The sequence below is a fragment of the Polyodon spathula genome, chromosome 17, assembly GCF_017654505.1.
Source record: "Polyodon spathula isolate WHYD16114869_AA chromosome 17, ASM1765450v1, whole genome shotgun sequence".
NCBI classification, from domain to species: Eukaryota; Metazoa; Chordata; class Actinopteri; order Acipenseriformes; family Polyodontidae; genus Polyodon; species Polyodon spathula.
In genome coordinates this window covers 22,509,435-22,528,193 of record NC_054550.1, presented here as the reverse complement: position 1 = coordinate 22,528,193, position 18,759 = coordinate 22,509,435, and the positions used below count along the sequence as shown (strand labels likewise).

Sequence of the window (18,759 nt, the reverse complement as noted above, 5' to 3'; positions counted from 1 at the left end):
CTTATGCCTCAAAAGTATAGAAAATGGCTATTATTCCCTACAAACTTTGCTTTTGTGACCAGGACAGTGATATTTCAAAATATCACTATTTCCAATGGGAAAACGGGCAAATGTGTGTCTTTTCGTTCACATAAAGTCAGAAAAAAACAACATATGAATCCAAATTAACATGTATTTATACAAAAGTAATACAAACATGACTACAAAAGATTTAGAAGTGAGTAGTTTTTCGAGATTTACGATTATACTGTAAATACGGTATAATCGTAACTCTCGAAAAACTACTCACTTCTAAATCTTTTGTAGTCATGTTTGTAATGTGATCATAATTGGTTGTAAACGTATTAAAATGTTAATAATGAAGTCATCTGCAATCAGTCCAATCATGCATAAAATAATATTAATTGAATAGTCGGCAGTATATATGTAGAGATATCGGTAATTACATATACTATTACTGTAATTTAATTAAGAGTTGGCACCAGTATACTCGTATCTCTTCATACATAACCATTTTAACTAAAAACCACCTAGCAAAAGTGCAGGGCAGTTTCCCGACGAACCTTTTTTTGTGTTGCACAAGTTGAGTTCGTCTGCTTTTACATTTCCGCGTTGCAATGTGGAAAGTGAAATTGTAGTTATGCATACTATTAGAATTCATTAAAAAAAAAAAACACATTAAATATTAGGAATTAAAACATACAACCGGTAAACTAGACAAACAAATGCGACACGGTGTTGACTGGGTACCTACGAAATAAGATGTGTGCCGGTGATAAAAACTTTGTTAATACTTTCACATTGTATTTAAAATGGTTTACGATAGGTAGGCTACATTTATCTGAAACAATAACTTTAAAAAGTGTATATTTGATTACAGCTTGTTTACTGTCTTTTTTTTTTTTTTTTTTTAATAAATATGAAGGTGTTTGTGAAAAGGGATCGGCACTGAATTCATATTTACGAACTACGGTACCCCATGGTTAAACTGGGATCGAACGCTGCGGTGGGGCTCGCTTTAGGAGCCACGGCAGCAGCTGGTTGGGTAATGTATTTGGTTTACAAAGATAGAAAAAAATGAAAAGACCGACTACTTGAGAATGGAAACAGCTCCCCGCCTGTGCTATACTGTACTGTTGGACCACGTGGAAACATCACTAGCAGTGCGAGAGATTTGGAGAGCCAAAGTACGTTTTGTTTTCATATTCAAACACGTGAAGTCCATCATGCTACGGGGGGTGGTATGACTTTCGATTTTTTTAAAACGTTTTGGCTTGTTACCTGTTCCAATTAATAAGTTACTGGACCTGACATCAAATATTCCCATAACGATTCCTGTTCATACAAAAAAAGGTATGTTAATTGGCATAATATTGGGCTTTTTGGATAATATAGCATTCTGGCACGGTCATTGTTATCAACATGTGCTAGCAGTTTGAATGTACTGTGGTGCAAACGTGTTATTTAAGTGATTAGGACCAATAGAAAATTTAATTCGGGGTTTATTACAAATACACATTCTACTGTCTGTGGGAAACCCTAAGACTGCTGCTAGTAGCTTAATGGAGTACATCAACTGTTTGTTTATCAACCAGAATATTTCAGGGCAAAACAATGGCTGAGAAATAGCAGGGTGACTTAATGTTTAGGTTCAGTTTTAGACTGGGAGCTCAGAAGGGACATTTGTAGTAAAACAGTGACTCTCAGGGGGTGCTTCGGTTTGTGTAAAGATGACACTGCAGTTTCAAATCAGATATACATGCAAGGAAACTCCTGACAGTAAATGTGGGGGTAACTTCTCTTTGAGCTCTTGTGTTTTATGACTTCCATATTAAATTTATGTCACCTTTTTTTTGGTTTCCATATAATATTGAACAAGCACATCGAGATTTTGGCTACAACTTAATTGTAAGGTTCTCTCAATTAAGTTCGATTTAGGGTGTGCCCATCTCAATAGTACCTCAGTAGCTTGGGGGGGGTGACACTTCAGCTGACAGGTGCCCAGAGGATAAAGGCTCTTTATCACATAATATGCAGCTCAACATAGAACCCTATAAAAACGCTGCAAACGAGCATAGTCCGTTCACAAGCTAAAATAAACAAATACACCCATCTATATAGACGTATACTGTTATCTTGCCTAGCTCCAAATGAAACAATGCAGTCTTAATTTTATATTGGTGTTGTGTCTACATGTATATCATATTCTCATGGAAGAATGGTATGGTATACAGTATGGCTGTGATACTGTACATTAAGCCCCTTACATGTTCATGTTACAAAATAAATACATTAAATTGTAAAATATATGAATCTGTTTCTAGGTAGGCCTAATGCTTATAAATAACTAAACTTTTGGGGTTTTCTTTTACTTTAATTGAGGAGAGATTATTACTTCCTGTGGTCCATACGTGCAGTGACACTTACATTTTCGGAGATCACATGGTGGTCTACTTTATCATGACACTAATAGGTCTAAATTTGTATTTACAGTTTGTTGCAGATGTATGTTGTATCTGTCTAAATACGTCTCACATTTACACAAATGACCAAGTTAGCATAAAGGATCCACCATATCCTCAAAATGGACGAACTTTGCCCAGCATTTTATTGCCATACAAACTAGCTACAAAGTAGTAACATGAATGGAAAAAGTGGGAGCTAAGGTTTAGCAGTTGTCATGGTTAACATAGCCACCTTTACATTACATCTTACTTGCATCATACTTTGCTTTTCTGTGGTGATCAGCTAACTGTCTGATTTTGTCACTATATTGCAATCAAGAAGTAATTGATAGTTCCATTTTTGTGCCTGTGATCAGCTTCTCAAGTCTGTGCTGTCCTGAGGGAGACGGATGGCCGCAGTTTGATGCCGGAGCAGCAGGTGGAGTTGTGGAACCAGCTGTACATAATGCTAGAGTGTTTGACGGAGCTGAATACCGAGGTGGCTGACCTGAGGAAGGGTCTTGAGAGAATTGTTGTGCAGATAGTAAAAGAAGTCAAGTAAGAACATATTTAGAATAAGGTTGATGGAGGATGTATCTCAACTGAGGTTATTAAATAATAGTGCTTGTACTTTTGAGGTGTAGCAGTTCATCATGAATCAATGAATCGTGATAGTTTCTTAACATGACCAAAAGCTCATTGTTCTTTAAATGGTGCTTGAATGAAGAATAAGTGTATTTTATAGTTGATATGAATGCATACTATTGCTGTCTCATTTAATATTTCTTTTGACAAAATGGTACATCATTAAATGAACATTTGATGGTTTTATGCATCATCAAGACCATCCAATGTATTGTGATACAAATTGCAGTACGTATTATACCATGACATTATTGTGTCGTTCCACCCCCATTGTACATGTGTAAGTTTGTCATACTTACATTTTTAAATCTTGCTGATGTGAAGAAACTTGGTATTGGCATTCCTTAGTACAAGCTGTATGACGGTGTCAGATCTAGATCATGGTGATATAGGTTTATAAAGGCAATCTTTAGAATTCCAGATATGATGAAACCTGGTTTAGACATTTTTCTTTCATAAGATAAATCTACATCCATAAATGTATGCCATTGTAGCCTCCTTTACCTTGTTCCGTTTTTATTTGGAATACTGTTTTTAAAGAGGTTAGATATAAAATTGGAAACACATATGGTATGTTGCACACAATTAACAAGTTGTGTAAATTGCATTTCCCTCATGTGACTGATTCATTTAATTTCCATAAAGGTGCATCTCCCTGTTGCAAGCCAGTTTCATTCATGATGAGCAAGACTGCAGATCGGTCAGACTTTTCTGTGTCCATGATGAAAAAAATGATGGTTTACAAGGATAACTTTTAAGGGTAATTTTGAATAACTTGCTGCAGTTATCCATTCCAATTCTTCATTAAGGAATTGGTGGTGGAAATCGTTGAGGAATGGTATTCCTCAAAAACAATTGAAACACCTTGGACCTGGCTTCGAATTGGTACTTTCCTGGTTGTCCATGGCTGTGCACCCTATTGACCATGTTACAGCTGGCATTCCTATTTTTTTTTTTTTTTTGTCCAACCCTTTTGAGAACTGTACATGAAAAAAGTTGATTCCCAACAGAGTCGTTGGGGTGAATCTTTTAAACCAGGTTGCATTTTCTAAATATTAGCCTGTATGCTATTAAAGTCCATTTATGACCATAAATAAAATGTCCCTCACAAGAATTAAAAACAAACCAAAATGCTGTTTTCTTTATAAGAACTCAAACTCCCCAGAAGCCAGATATTTGAGTATCAATCACTGCTTTTCCTACAACGACATGTTTTCAAAGTCAGCTTAATTCCTTGATGCTGTCTTACGAAGTTGACCGGAAGTGTAGCATAGAATTATCTCCAAGGAGCATTGAATTGTTTCACTGACTCCTTCAAATAAATTGCCCTAAAAAAACCCAACCAAACAAAAAAAAATTCACCTATACTAGTCAGCCCTCATTATACCACCAGTTAAGGGCCATGGGCAATGAGCGAGGGTGGCGTTATAGTGAAAAAACAACAAAACGCACACAGCCTATGTGCAGTAAATTCAAACGTTGTGCCAAACTTTTTTCAGGTTAAACAAATCTACCCGTTCCATCAAGGTAAGCCATTTGTTTTTATCCATTAGAATGTCTCCAGTTGTCCTTCAGTTAACAGCATATGCCTCACTTAGGCGAGAAAACATTTGCGATGTCTTGCTGACTTGCTTTCTTATTTTCAGATGCCTACGTGCAGATTTTTTTCTTTTGCTCTGGTGTTAAATGTAGGGTCGACTCGCCATGTTGTACTTTCTGTTTTGCTTTGGGAGCGGGAGTGCTGATGACATTGGTATGAATGTTCAGTTAATAACGAATTAGGAAAGCGAGTCAAAGGTTAACTGCATAAATGTTTTTTTTAATTGACTATGATTATTTCGCTGGCGCTACAACGAGGGAAACTACAATGCTTATGTTTATGTTTGCTTGGTTTGGGAAGTTGACGGATGGTGGACGGTGGGGTGGCGATATAACAGGTAAAAATAGCACCTTTTTTATATTGGTGACATTTGTTCAGAGAGAATAGCTGGCGGCGTGCGAGTGTGGCTTGTGATTGTGATTGTGTTGAAGCCAAATAGAAACAAACCATTGTCTCAGCAGCCTGGCAAATATAAACCTTTTTTTGTTTCCTGGTTTTAATCAAATCTCTCCTGCCTCCCAAGAGTCCAGTAAAATAAGAACGTGTATCAGATTTATTGTACTGTAGAGTGAAATCACCACAAATTCGTTTGGACATGTTGTTGGCTCTGTTTAAACCAGGCGCTGTGTCAATGCCTAGTGACGGGGTGGACAGTGGTGTTCTTAACAGGTCACTCAGATAAATGGGCAATCTCCACTGTGCATCGGGTTTTTATCATTAGCTGGAAACAATTGATTTTTTTTGCTGTTTGTTCTTCTGAAAAATAGTTTTTCCAGATCCTCTTAATGCAGCGTGACCAGAAAACAAAATTGTCCATGTGTGTTTTTCCATCCAAAAACCTCTCTAGGAGTCTTACTGAGGAGCAAAACACATGACATTAAACAGTAGTGTTAGCTTTGTGTATTGTAATTGGTATTTTTCATGTATTCCCTTGTACCCTTGCTTTCGAGTGCGTTCTTTTTCTAAACTCTCCCCTCCTGACGCATGTTTTTGGTTCCTTGATGCATTATTCAGTAGTGCTGGGACGAACGCGGGATTTTCATGTTTGGATATTTGCTCATGATTTAAAATATTTGTTCATTTTCAGAAAGTAATAAAAGCCATATATTGCTCAGCATGCAGGCAGAGACAGCATAGCAGCGGGGGCAGGGGGCAAGGCCCATGTGTGTGTCATTATTTTACATCAAGACGTCACAATATGTAACACATTAAAGTAGAAAAGTATATCATGTTTGAATCGCGCAGCTTCTGGTGTGGTAGTAAATAAGTGCAAAGTATTTGTCATTTCTAGTGTATACGAACATCTGATTTTTGTATTCGAATACATGTAAAAAAAAAAAAAAAATATTCGAATCTTCATGTTTGTCCCAGCACTATTTAGTGATTTTTTTTTTTTTTATTTATTTTATTAATTTTAACATGGTTACTGAACACACACTGAATTTGCAACTTTAGTTAATACTGTATTTAATTATGTACTTAAGAAATTGTTTTTGTTGTTGTACTGGAATTGTAAGGCAGGTTCAAACACCCAGAATTATGAATACTGCAGTGAGTAAATAACTATCCATAGCTGTACAAATGGTCCCCGGGTGGGTCCTGTGGTATGCAGGGTGAGTCACAGTCATGGGAGCACCGTTCTTCTGAGGATTCCATGGGTATCTCATTGGCTCTGGCGCTGTCACAGTTTAGTGAGGCAAAACCTGCAGGGACATTTTGTACTCTCCGTGCTGCACCGGACCCTGCTGGCAAGACAGCAGGTGAGCTCAGGGGGGTACCTGCAAAGCTGGCCTTTGTCCTCCAGCTGTTGTTGCCATGGTGAGGGAACATAATTGGGTGCTCTTGGCATTTATTCGTTTTCAGAATAATTTGAATAAGCAATGATCAACAACTAAATAAAACAATATTGGTAATTGTTTCAGGCAGCATTACAGGGAACAGCAGTAAAAGCAAAACACAAATATTTCCAGTGAATAGCATGAAACGAGGAATGCATATCACTGGTAATATACATAATATAGAGACCTTTTCTGTCACTATGTCACTTAAATTGGTTCACGGTACATAGCTACTATTCATCCAGCAATGAAACTTTGTATAGACAGAAGCTTGGTGACCTACTCCTGAGCAGATGAAGCTAACAATGTTAAAAGATCACATGCTTTTCTTAAATGTGGAAATCAAAGATAGTCTGGGCAGAAGGTAAGGGAAACTTATTGCTTCACTGAATCTCGGTTTGTACTTGGCTTTGATTACTGCCAGGCATAGAGCATTATTCTCATTTGTATGTTCAGTTCATTCCAAAATTCCCCTGTGCTGCACCCTTCCATGTGGAAAATAAAGACATCCTATTGTCTAATGGCCTATTTTAAATAATTGATTTTGAGGAAAGCTGCGTGTGTCAGTAACACAGTCTGCTTTCTCGCTCTGTGTTTCAGACACACTACTGCAAATGCAGAGTCCGATTGCAATGGAGAGATGGACAAAGAGACTGACAGGGATACTGAGGATGATGAGGACGAGAGTTGTGCCACGGTGAAGGCGGTCGGGTGGGAATCCCTCAGCCTGGATGATGAGGACCCCATCGCCCAGCTGACCACGGAGCTGCCTGATGATGAGTTCATTCCTCCTGCTGGAGACAAGCGACAGGCTCCACTTGGGGACCAACCAGAACCACACCGAGGGGTTCCAGCTGTTGCAAAGCAACAAGCCCATGGTCAGTGTGCCCATGGCACTCTTGGGTATGTTATATTTAAGAACACCCACCAGCTTTTTCCAGAATTGTGGTTCTTCACCTTTCCTGTATCCTGAGTTGTCCATATCACAGTGATGATAAATACAGTATATTTAAACATAATCCAGATTGTTTTAACATTTGTCAAGGATACTGTGCACTAGTTGTATGCAGAGCGCCTTACAGAAGTTGTCCCCCGGATGGCACTTTATTGTAAGTGAAAATCCTATTAAAAGAAAGCACATTACAGTATTTGCCATTTTATTTTATTCTCATTACAAGTAAACATTAATTAAATGTTTAAAGGGAAATTATTTATGCTACAACAAATTAGTTCATGGTCACTGTGACCATTTGGAAGAGAAATCTGGTAGAAACTGAGATGACGATCAAGGGTAACTATTAATTTAAAAAGTTAAAAATGCTAAACTGCTTTTTCAATATCTTTTTTTCCATTCTTATTGGTGCCAGTTTGGCTACAACAGCGAGGTTACAGTAAAACGGGACAATCATACAACATTGAATAACTTCAACATTTTAAAAACAAGTACTTTAAGCAGTTTACAAGGCTTTAAAGGAAACAATATTCCACACTTCAAGAGGAAGGAAATGCCAGAACATTGATGCTGAAAAAGGACATGCTGCTGTAATTCGATCAGCTGGCCGCATCCTGTAAAGCGGACTTGACCTGGCCGGTCGCCTCATTAGCAAGGGGCTAATTTTATTTAGATTTTTAAAGTCACTAGACTTTAATGTTTTATCTAATGCATCCAATAACTGTAGACCTCAATCTCCTTAAATAATAACTTGGTACGGTTATGAAATATCAGTTATCTTGACTAAAGTATTCTTGTTTCAGTTCCCTTTGTTTATCATATTATACTTCAGTCATCAACCCATGGCTAACTGAGCTGTCAAACCTGCCTCCTCTCAAGTACAGCTTGTACACCACAGTGTAACCATTGACCTGGACCCCTGCAACACTGGCCACTAGTAGATATAGTACTTCAGGAAGAAATACCCATAGAACAAGCGTGGTATTTTTAAGCACCACTGGGGCAGGCAGACAGTCATCAGACTGAGTTTTACTAATAAGCATCACATTTGTATGTCCCCATCAGTTTAATACTCTACTGTTATAAAATTGAGTTCTTTTTAAAAGCAAAGCAGAAGGCCAAGAAATCAAAGCAGATTACATTTTATAGTCATGCCCTGTGATATTCCATGTTCTAGCTAACACAAAAGCCTGTTTAAAATCTCCCTTAAGGGGCTCCTGCAAATAAACGATTATAAATAATGTAAGAGGAGTTTGTCAGCAAAAAATTGTACATTGACACCACTATGTAAAATCACAGAATGCCTCACTAGCTACTAGCTGGTTAAATAAATACAATAGTTTCATGCAGTTATTTTTCTGTGTTTTTCAATAATAGTACAAAGAGAAGAAAGAATTTCTGTGGTGGGGGGCCCGTTCCTACAAAGACATGTATGAGATCACTGAAGACAAAGACGAGAAGCAATCCTACGCAGAACAAGGTGATTTGCCTGCTCCAGAATATTAAGAGTCAAATCATAGTTTGATCCCCAGCAGCCTCAACTGGTCAAGGCACATCTGCATGGTGTTCAGAGTGAGTCATACTGTCAGGGAAATGCAGGTTTGCGTCCTGGCTGTACAAAGTTGGAGGTTGTGTTGTTACTGGTGCTGCCGTGCATTGGGGAGGCAAAATGGGCAGGAACTGTTACTGCAGATTGTGTTACAGCGGAACCTACTGGTCTGGCCCCTATTAAGCTCACGAGGATACAGTACCTCCAGTGCTGGCACGGTTCATACCGGTGATTGAAAACCTGGAAAGTCCTGGAAAACTGCTTTAACAAAATCCAGTCCTAAAATATCCTGGAAATTTGGTGTTTTATTATAGGGTCATGGAAAAGTCATGGATTTTTTTTTTTTATTTGGACATCCCCTAACTTGGTTTGGTGCACCGTTGTGTGTTTTTTTAATTGGCTCACCAGGTGTGTTCTCGTGTGAGTTCTGTGCTCGCCAGAGCTGGGAGTGATTGTGTTGCTGCTTAACTGTTTAGTTAGCTGTGTGTTTACAGTGGCTTGCGAAAGTATTGACACCCCCCTTGGCATTTTTCCTATTTTGTTGCCTTACAACCTGGAATTAAAATGGATTTTTTTTGGGGGTTTGTATCATTTGATTTACACAACGTGCCTACCACTTTGAAGATGCAAAATATTTTTTTTATTGTGAAACAAACAAGAAATAAGACAAAAAACCAGAAAACTTGAGCGTGCATAAGTATTCACCCCCCCCCAAAGTCAATACTATGTAGAGCCACCTTTTGCAGCAATTACAGCTGCAAGTCTCTTGGGGTATGTATCTATAAGCTTGGCACATCTAGCCACTGGGATTTTTGCCCATTCTTCAAGGCAAAACTGCTCCAGCTCCTTCAGGTTGGATGGGTTCCGCTGGTGTACAGCAATCTTTAAGTCATACCACAGATTCTCAATTGGATTGAGGTCTGGGCTTTGACTAGGCCATTCCAAGACAATTAAATGTTTCCCCTTAAACCACTCGAGTGTTGCTTTAGCAGTATGCTTAGGGTCATTGTCCTGCTGGAAGGTGAACCTCCGTCCCAGTCTCAAATCTCTGGAAGACTGAAACAGGTTTCCCTCAAGAATTTCCCTGTATTTAGCGCCATCCATCATTCCTTCAATTCTGACCAGTTTCCCAGTCCCTGCCGATGAAAAACATCCCCACAGCATGATGCTGCCACCACCATGCTTCACTGTGGGGATGGTGTTCTCGGGGTGATGAGAGGTGTTGGGTTTGCGCCAGACATAGCGTTTTCCTTGATGGCCAAAAAGCTAAATTTTAGTCTCATCTGACCAGAGTACCTTCTTCCATATGTTTGGGGAGTCTTCCACATGCCTTTTGGCGAACACCAAACGTGTTTGCTTATTTTTTTCTTTAAGCAATGGCTTTTTTCTGGCAACTCTTTTGTAAAGCCCAGCTCTGTGGAGTGTACAGCTTAAAGTGGTCCTATGGACAGATACTCCAATCTCTGCTGTGGAGCTTTGCAGCTCCTTCAGGGTTATCTTTGGTCTCCTTGTTGCCTCTCTGATTAATGCCCTCCTTGCCTGGTCCGTGAGTTTTGGTGGACAGCCCTCTCTTGCCAGGTTTGTTGTGGTGCCATATTCTTTCCATTTTTTAATAATGGCTTTAATGGTGCTCTGTGGGATGTTCAAAGTTTCGGATATTTTTTTATAACCCAACCCTGATCTGTACTTCTCCACAACTTTGTCCCTGCCTTGTTTGGAGAGCTCCTTGGTCTTCATGGTGTCGCTTGCTTGGTGGTGCCCCTTGCTTAGTGGTGTTGCAGACTCTGGGGCCTTTCAGAACAGGTGTATATATACTGAGATCATGTGACAGATCATGTGACACTTAGATTGCACACAGGTGGACTTTATTTAACTAATTATGTGACTTCTGAAGGTAATTGGTTGCACCAGATCTTTTTTTAGAGGCTTAATAGCAAAGAGGGTGAATACATATGCACGCACCACTTTTCCGTTATTTATTTTTCAGAATTTTTTTAAACAAGTTATTTTTTTCATTTCACTTCACCAATTTGGACTATTTTGTGTATGTCCAGTACATGAAATCCAAATAAAAATCAATTTTAATTCCAGGTTGTAAGGCAACAAAATAGGAAAAATGCCAAGGGGGGTCAATACTTTCACAAGCCACTGTAGTTCTAGAGTGCTGTCATCAAAACGCTTTAAATTCACTCAGAAGTGCCAGGCAAGTGCCATTTCAATGAAGGATAGCTTGAAAACAAGACATAGTGACTGGCTGCAGGAAGACCAAAGCGATCGGTATGAAGCGCAGTGTCGGTATTGTATGAAAAGCTTCGACATCAGCAAAATGGGCGATAAAAAAAAAAACAAACTAAAAAGTAGATAAATAAATCCTATTTTAAATACCATTAACAGCTGTAACAATTACTATAGTCACACAATTATTGTTTTGAGAATCAGCTTTTATTAGGGAGCTCTTCTAAATTCTTTGTTTAGAAAGATACAGGGTATTAATGCTTGTGACAGAGTAAAGCCACCTGCCACGTGGGTGCGTGCATTCGCTGCTGAGTGACAGGCAGGAGATCGAGATGGAGGTTGAAGCTGATACGCCCCACAGGCTAACAGGATTTATTTACATATCAACACACTGAACAGCTCACGTGACACAGTGTACGAAAACTTTGGTAGGATCTACAATATATGAACTAATCTCTGTTCAATAATAAACTAACATTTCTGAAGAGTTTGATCATGCTGGATAAAAGTTTAGGGCAGATACGTAATGGATTACTGTACTTGTGTTGAAAAAATCAATCTATGCAACCTTCTTCAGCTGTCCATAGATGGTCCAAATATAAACTAGGTATTTTTTTATTTACTTCAAAATCAATTAAAACAGACTCCTATACAGCATTGTTAAACATTGGGAGCTGCGGACTGCATACTGTTAATGGAGCTTAGGATGGTTTTCTTGCATGTAATTGGGAAATCACCAAACTGCTGTCCTATGCATTGGCTGTTCTGCAGTTAGTGTCTAACCTGGGTTGGTTGTGTAGTGAAAGTAAGGAACTCCAGAGATACATATAGATACTCAATCCTACAAATGTGATTTTTAAATACATGTTAAATAGGGAGAAGTATGCCTGAAAGTAGGTGTAAGAATAAAATGGAATACTGGAAGTAGTGGACAAAAAGTCAGTAGAGAATATTTTGCAGAAGAGAGTATAAAAGACTCGAACCAAAGCAAAAACTGGTTTAACTGTGAAGAGCCCCAGCTCATGATGGAGTCACTTCAGGCTGGAATAAACTGGCCAACAGAGTCTTCTCTATGTTTGAAGAACTGCTATTGCTTCCTAGATTGGGTCTACATCGTCTAGATTTCTTACAGTAAATAACTAAACAAACTTTTTTGTGTTTATTTTTATTTGTAATTTATTTTTCAGTTAATGATTAAAATAAAGGAAATTGTATTCATTAAAATTCCTGCACTCTTCCAAGAGCTGTAGTCATCTCTAATAGATTTAGGGGAGCATTTTCATTTTTCCTCACTATGGTATTCTGCAAACTTGCCTAGTTTTTTTTCATAAGAAATGAATACACTCTCGGCCAATGCAAAGGCTTTAAATAAATGATTTATTTTAATTTACAGTATACCGGTGGGTAGTGTAGGAAGTGGAAATGAGAAATGCTGCCTTGGGCAGAAACAGCTTGCCTGACATTAAATAAAACAATACAAATCATGAAGGGGGTAAGAGCAGTGAGTCAGGATTTGCATTTAAAGTGGAATGTGATTTAACATTTTGACAGTAGTTTTATATTTCTGTTTATTCATTTGCACTGTGATAAAAGAAAGACAGAACAGATTAGTTTTGACCAACACTTGGTCAACTATAAGAAGACGTAATTGCACAAGCACCCAAAGAAACTCCAGACATCGGCATAGAATGTTTTAGCTTGTGTGGTTTTGTTAAGTACATGAAGGCGAGTGCTTGCAGAACTATGGTTTCAGTTTATCCAACACAAATTTTGTTTTTGGTTAAACTGTAGCATTTATACATAGTTTTGATTGCATTTGTTTATTGAAACAAAATTAACTTGGCTTGATTGGCTAGTTTTGTGCGGCCATAGATTTATGAAAAGGAGTACCATTTTGCCTAGGATAAATTAGGAACTTTTAAATGTGTATTAAAAATAAAAATGCAATCTGAATCAGTAATCATTACTTTAATTAAATGTGATTAACACTAGAAGACAAAGTTGAGTGGCTTTAACTGCAGACAAAATAAACTACAAGTATGTTTACGATTATAGCATAGAGCTGTAAATCGGTCCAGTTCTGGCAGTTAATGAACGCTTCCCAGCCAATCGGAGTCTGAAAATAACTTTTATTTCAAGGTTAAAAATGTGAACATAAAAATGGTTAGGGTTGTGGACTACTGGATTTTCAAGTTCAAAGCACTACAAGAAAGACACTTTTAACCTAGTTTAGGAATACAATCTGATCAGTATTCTCTTGGCAATAACTTAGGAAGTGGAAATGAGAAATGCTGCTTTGAGCAGAAACAGCTTGCCTGACATTAAATACAGCACAATACAAATCATCATCCGTCTTCATAGCTGCGATCAAACAGAGATTGTCTTCAAGCCAAAACCTGCACATAAACAAACATAAATTATAATTCTGAAATATCATGTGGATCCCTTCATTTTTTACTGAATTAAATGCATTTTGTTGTAGATAACATTTGGAAGCCATTGCATGCCCGTTGTTGTAGGTTGCAATCATCCTGTGCTGTGTTGTACCAGATTTTTTTGTTTTATTAATATCAGACCTGCAAACCTTAGTTGTAAAAATGGTGCCGGAAACTCTGATTTGATTGGCCTCTTAGTGGTCCTAATGCTGTAATGGCTGGTGAACAGTCATTAACAGCATTCTGCAAGTTAACTGTTAACACTCTCATATTGGTCATTGGCACTACAATTGTGCCATTTTTTGGATGGCATCATTTAATAATGACCCCAACAGGATCTGTCTGTATGTTACACAAACACAGAGCATTTTTACATGTATCTAGAGAACCACTCATCAAATTCATCTATGAAAATACATACCTCCACATGTCTCACTTTTTAGTTAGGGGTATGGTGATTCATTGTGTATAAATGCGTCATGATACTTTATTTACATGATATGTATCATATTGTAATGGAATTAAGTATGGCTAATATCATGATGCAATACCAAAAGCGCAATATAGCTCATAGTTCACCTAATAGTTCTTGAATGAAGTGTATTTTATAGTTGGTATGCATACAGAGCTACTCTCCCTTCCATTTAGTTTAGTCTTTAACCAAAGGGCCAGTTAAAAGTGCTCTAAAAAGTAGCCTGTCCTCAAATGGCACTTAATGGGTTAAGGGGTTGTTTTCTCTTTATCCCTAACCTCCACCATCTTTTGAAACTGCTGTAGAAAATCAGTCACAGCCCTTTCCTGTGCCTTGTTTTTGGACATTCCATTAAATCACTACTAAAATAGTTTTTAAGACATGCCTAAAAACGGGTTAATTGAAAGCGATAAAGCCACACTTTAGTTGACAGCAATTTGTGGTTTGTTGACTGGCCTAGTTTCTGTAGTTTATATGAAACTGAATTCAAAGGTTTATGCAATTGATCAGGTCTCTTCCTGAATGCTAACAAGCAGATGAAGAATAATGATTTGCAGGTGAGCGTGAAACTGACAGTTATGAGGCAGTATATTTCTTCTTTAACTTATTTAGCCATTACCAAAGGCATGAACCTCGCTCACTAGTTAAAGGGAAACATGTGACACGTGTGCACAGGAGAAATAACTGCCTGCGCAAGAAATACATTACTTCATATTTGCTGTATCTTGTGTTGTCTGTATGGTAGGTTATATTTTTCAACATTATTTCGATTGGTGTGATATTTTTCTTCCCGTATCATATGTAAAGTGTTTTACCAGGAGTGTTTTTTTCTAGCAACAGAACGAACATAGGAAAAATAAATAAATAAAAACTATTTGTCCAACGGGCAAAGTATAACGACAAAACACAAATGTTGTTGTCCCGGGCGTTGGGCGATAGAAATTGCACACCCCTGTAGGGTATTACTTTTTTATTTTTTTTATTTTTACTCTGGAATGTTTGCCAGGAGAACAATAATCTTTCTACATTGCCTTGTATCCAGATCATGCTCCTTCTGCAACAATGCTGGTAGTGTGGTTGAAATAAGAGGCATATTGTGAGAACAGAATTGTTGCAGGAGGGAGTGTGATTTGGATACACCAAGATGCTTGCATGATATATTCTCTGCCTCCTGGTGAACACTCCAGAGTAACTGTTGAGACATGTATTCACCGTGATGTGTGATAAAAAAATTAATAAATCGGCAATATGCTGTAATATAATTCCTCATTATGGACAACATGGGGCACAGCAAATTGTAAATTCTGCAGGACGTTCTGTAACAATTTAATACATTTGACCATGGTTGTTTTTTTTTTGTTTTTTTTTTGTGAAACCAAGAAATGCTCTCATTGGGTAAGAAAGGGAACTTTCTTCACTAATAAGCATTTCAAGACTTGACATTGCTGGGGTTTGTGATTGCTGTGGAGACCAGAATGGAGCTTTTTGACCCTGAAGAGCCTATGATGTGATCCTGAGTCTGCAGGCCTCTTCCTCCACACCAACAATTAATTATTTTTTATTTCCCTCAAGAGAAATGGGATGTTACCCTATAGGTCAGCTCTGAGAAATATTTCCTTTTTTTTAATTTGTAGGCTTGATGATTATAAATTACATTGAATTTGGTACCTTGAAATAAAGTAACTTCTGAAAGTGTTTTTGTAAATGTATTTACTTCTTTTTATTGGGAATATGTTGGCACCAATTGATGTCATCCCATTGACAGTACAGATACTTTCAAATACGCACGGACAAGCAAAGCAGTGGCAGTATTGAAGTAAATTTGGCTAGTTGGTATGATTGATGACCAATCTATAACAAACTAAGATTGGTATCAAAACATTTATTGAGGAAATAACAAATTTTACGGCATGTTTTTAGTAGTATTTTTATTTTTTTAATGTGTCACACAATTCTCTTTTACACAATCAGCTTTCAGCTGTCCAGCAATCATTGATAAGTTTTATCATGGCATTTAATAGATCAATTAAAGTGTAAAAGAACACCCTGCAGTGTTTGCAAGAAATGTATTATGTTACCTTGCTGTGTCCTGTGTTGTCTATACTGCAGTGCTATTATTAATCACATTATAAATCAACCGGGTAACACATTTCTCAACATTTACTCGAATGTTCTCCAGGAGAAAAAAAAAAAAAAAAAAAAAATCTGTTCAAGGATCGCAAGGTGTCTGATCACGCTTCCGTCTGCAACAACGCAGGTTTTGTTCCACTCATTTCAGACAGAGGAACGGTATTGTTGCAGGAGGGAGCATGAAATGGGTAGACTGCGTTGTTTGTAAGAAATATTTCCCATGTTTATTATCGGTGAGTAAATATATAAAAACTATTGGGGAATATGTAAAAAAATAAGTACACAGAGTACAGCACAGGTAAAGTAATGTGTTTTTTGTAAACACTGCAGGGGGTTCTGCAACATCTGTGAACACTTTTCTAAAATGTCATTAACATTAATTCAAACATTTTTATGAATGAGAAGAGGCCTTTTGGCCTATCAGGGCACTTCTGGTAGCAGATTGATCCCACAGATTCAGCAACAGCAAAAGTGCTTGATAACCCTTTTCATTTCCTTTTTAAAACTGCTGTTCCTGAACACAAGCCGCTTGATAACAGGCCCCAGCAGATCCTTTGCTTCAGCTGGAATGCGTGGCAATGGCACCACTAATGTGTCGTCTTCATCCCTCACTTTGTGCTAAACAAATGAAGTTCTAGGTGGTTCATCCGTAACCTGACACACTCGTAACACTGAAAATGAAGCAGACGGATGTTTCAGCCAGTATTTTTTTTTTGGTTTTTACTGTAATCGCCACTTAACCCTGGATCTTTCAGTAAAACTAGTTATACCAAGCTATTACTAACAAAAGGCTTGTTCCTTTTTTGATCATTTTTTCAGAGGCTCACAAAATACCGTCTTACATCAGTTACCTTTTAGAACAAAGCATTTCATTTTGGTTCTTTATTGAAATGCTGATTGCAGTGGCTACTTAATTTTCAATGTATTCTTTGCATCTGACCAGTAGCTGTTGTGGAGATAGCCAAGCTAAGGAAATTGCGGCAAATGAAACAGGTGTCAATCATATGTGATGCTTTCCTATTGATGACTTTGGATAGCAGTCTCTCCGTCCCACTCAATCACAGCGTGTTTCCAGCTCAGAAACAACTCAAAGTGAAAGTGTCGAAACCTGTTGTAATTAACAGGTTTTACGGTGTTCCAGTGAAGAATCCCAGTCAAGTATCTACTCTAAAAGTTGACAATAAACATTTCAAAGGAGCAAGCCTAGTTCTAAAATCAGATTGCATTTTCAGGACCCGTGTAAAAATACACAAACAATTCTCTCTTGCTGCTTGTTAAAGGGGTGCGAAATATAGCAAGTTGACTTGTGGAATTTTAGAAACTAGTAAAATTGAGTTACCTACAAAATATTTGCACCATGTGCTGTTATCATGGTTGAAAAATACAACAAAACAACATTGCTCATTAAGATCCTGGTGTGTTCTTTTAATTAAAACTCAGTGTTTTCATTGTTGGCAATTTAACCGTAATGACTAAACTTGGCCTGCATTTCCCACCCAGGAGCCAAATAAGATAATGCATTGTGCTGTGTTGTGCAGCATAGGTTAAGTGGGTTTGTACTCCAATATTATGGTCTTTGTGTATACAGCTTTTGGGATTTAAATGGTTAAATCTGCTGGTGAGTTTGCCCCCTTTTATCGTTGTGTTATTAATTTCAGACTGCCGCCTGGTCCAGCTGCTCCTTATTAACTCCTCTATAAGTTTGCAACTCCTTTCATTACAGTCTGTCCTTTGTTTCAGTGCTATGTCACGCACCATTTGGATTATTTGTATAAGCTACTGTGTGTGTGTGTGTGTGTGTGTGTGTGTGTGTGTGTTTTTACATAGCATAACTTTACCCTTTTCGCCCTTACACCCGCCTGCCTCATTCTGTTTGAAAAGGTCCACATATCTTGTTTCTGACCATAAGTACTTTGTGCCTTGTTGCTGCTAAACAAAAAAATTGTTTATTTTTGGAGTCTATGCAAGAGCCATGGTAATTAATAAAATGTAGGGGTTGACCTAGCTTAATTAATAATTAGTTCACTTATATTTGAGCAGAAGGTTAAGTAGCAAGGCCACATTTAATTCAGTCTTTTTTCATACTGTTTTTTTCAGTTTAGCATTCCACACTCAATTTCTTATCCATGCTTTTGGCTGGTGGTAATGACAACAGACTCACAGCATGCAAAATAAGTAATTCCCTACTCTGCAAACCTTATGTTTTTGAAATATTGAGTAGATGCCAATTGAGTACTGTATAAATTCATTGTGGTTTTTTTTTGGGGGGGGTTGTTTTTTTAAATTTCATATTTTTAGACAAAATGAACTGACTGATCTTGCAACAAATGACTGGGACTGAAACACTCTTACAGAATGCTAAAATATTAGGATATTTATATATATATATATAATATATATATATATATATATATATATATATATATATATATATATATATATATACACACACACACACA

The 18,759-nt window shown here is 37.6% G+C and overlaps 1 protein-coding gene across 3 annotated transcripts in view; it reads left to right on the top strand.

Annotated features, from left to right (window-relative positions):
• Positions 1 to 593: 593 nt before the first annotated feature.
• Positions 594 to 18,759, top strand: part of LOC121330169 (regulator of microtubule dynamics protein 3-like) — a 63,325-nt gene continuing 45,159 nt past the window's right edge. The window contains exons 1-3 of one of the 3 annotated variants that reach the window (XM_041276487.1): positions 594 to 1,187; positions 7,128 to 7,430; positions 8,857 to 8,959. In XM_041276487.1, coding sequence (XP_041132421.1) covers positions 7,168 to 7,430; positions 8,857 to 8,959 — 366 coding nt within the window. In that variant the 5' untranslated portion in view covers positions 594 to 1,187; positions 7,128 to 7,167. The other 2 variants (XM_041276486.1, XM_041276485.1) reach the window with 2 other exon arrangements.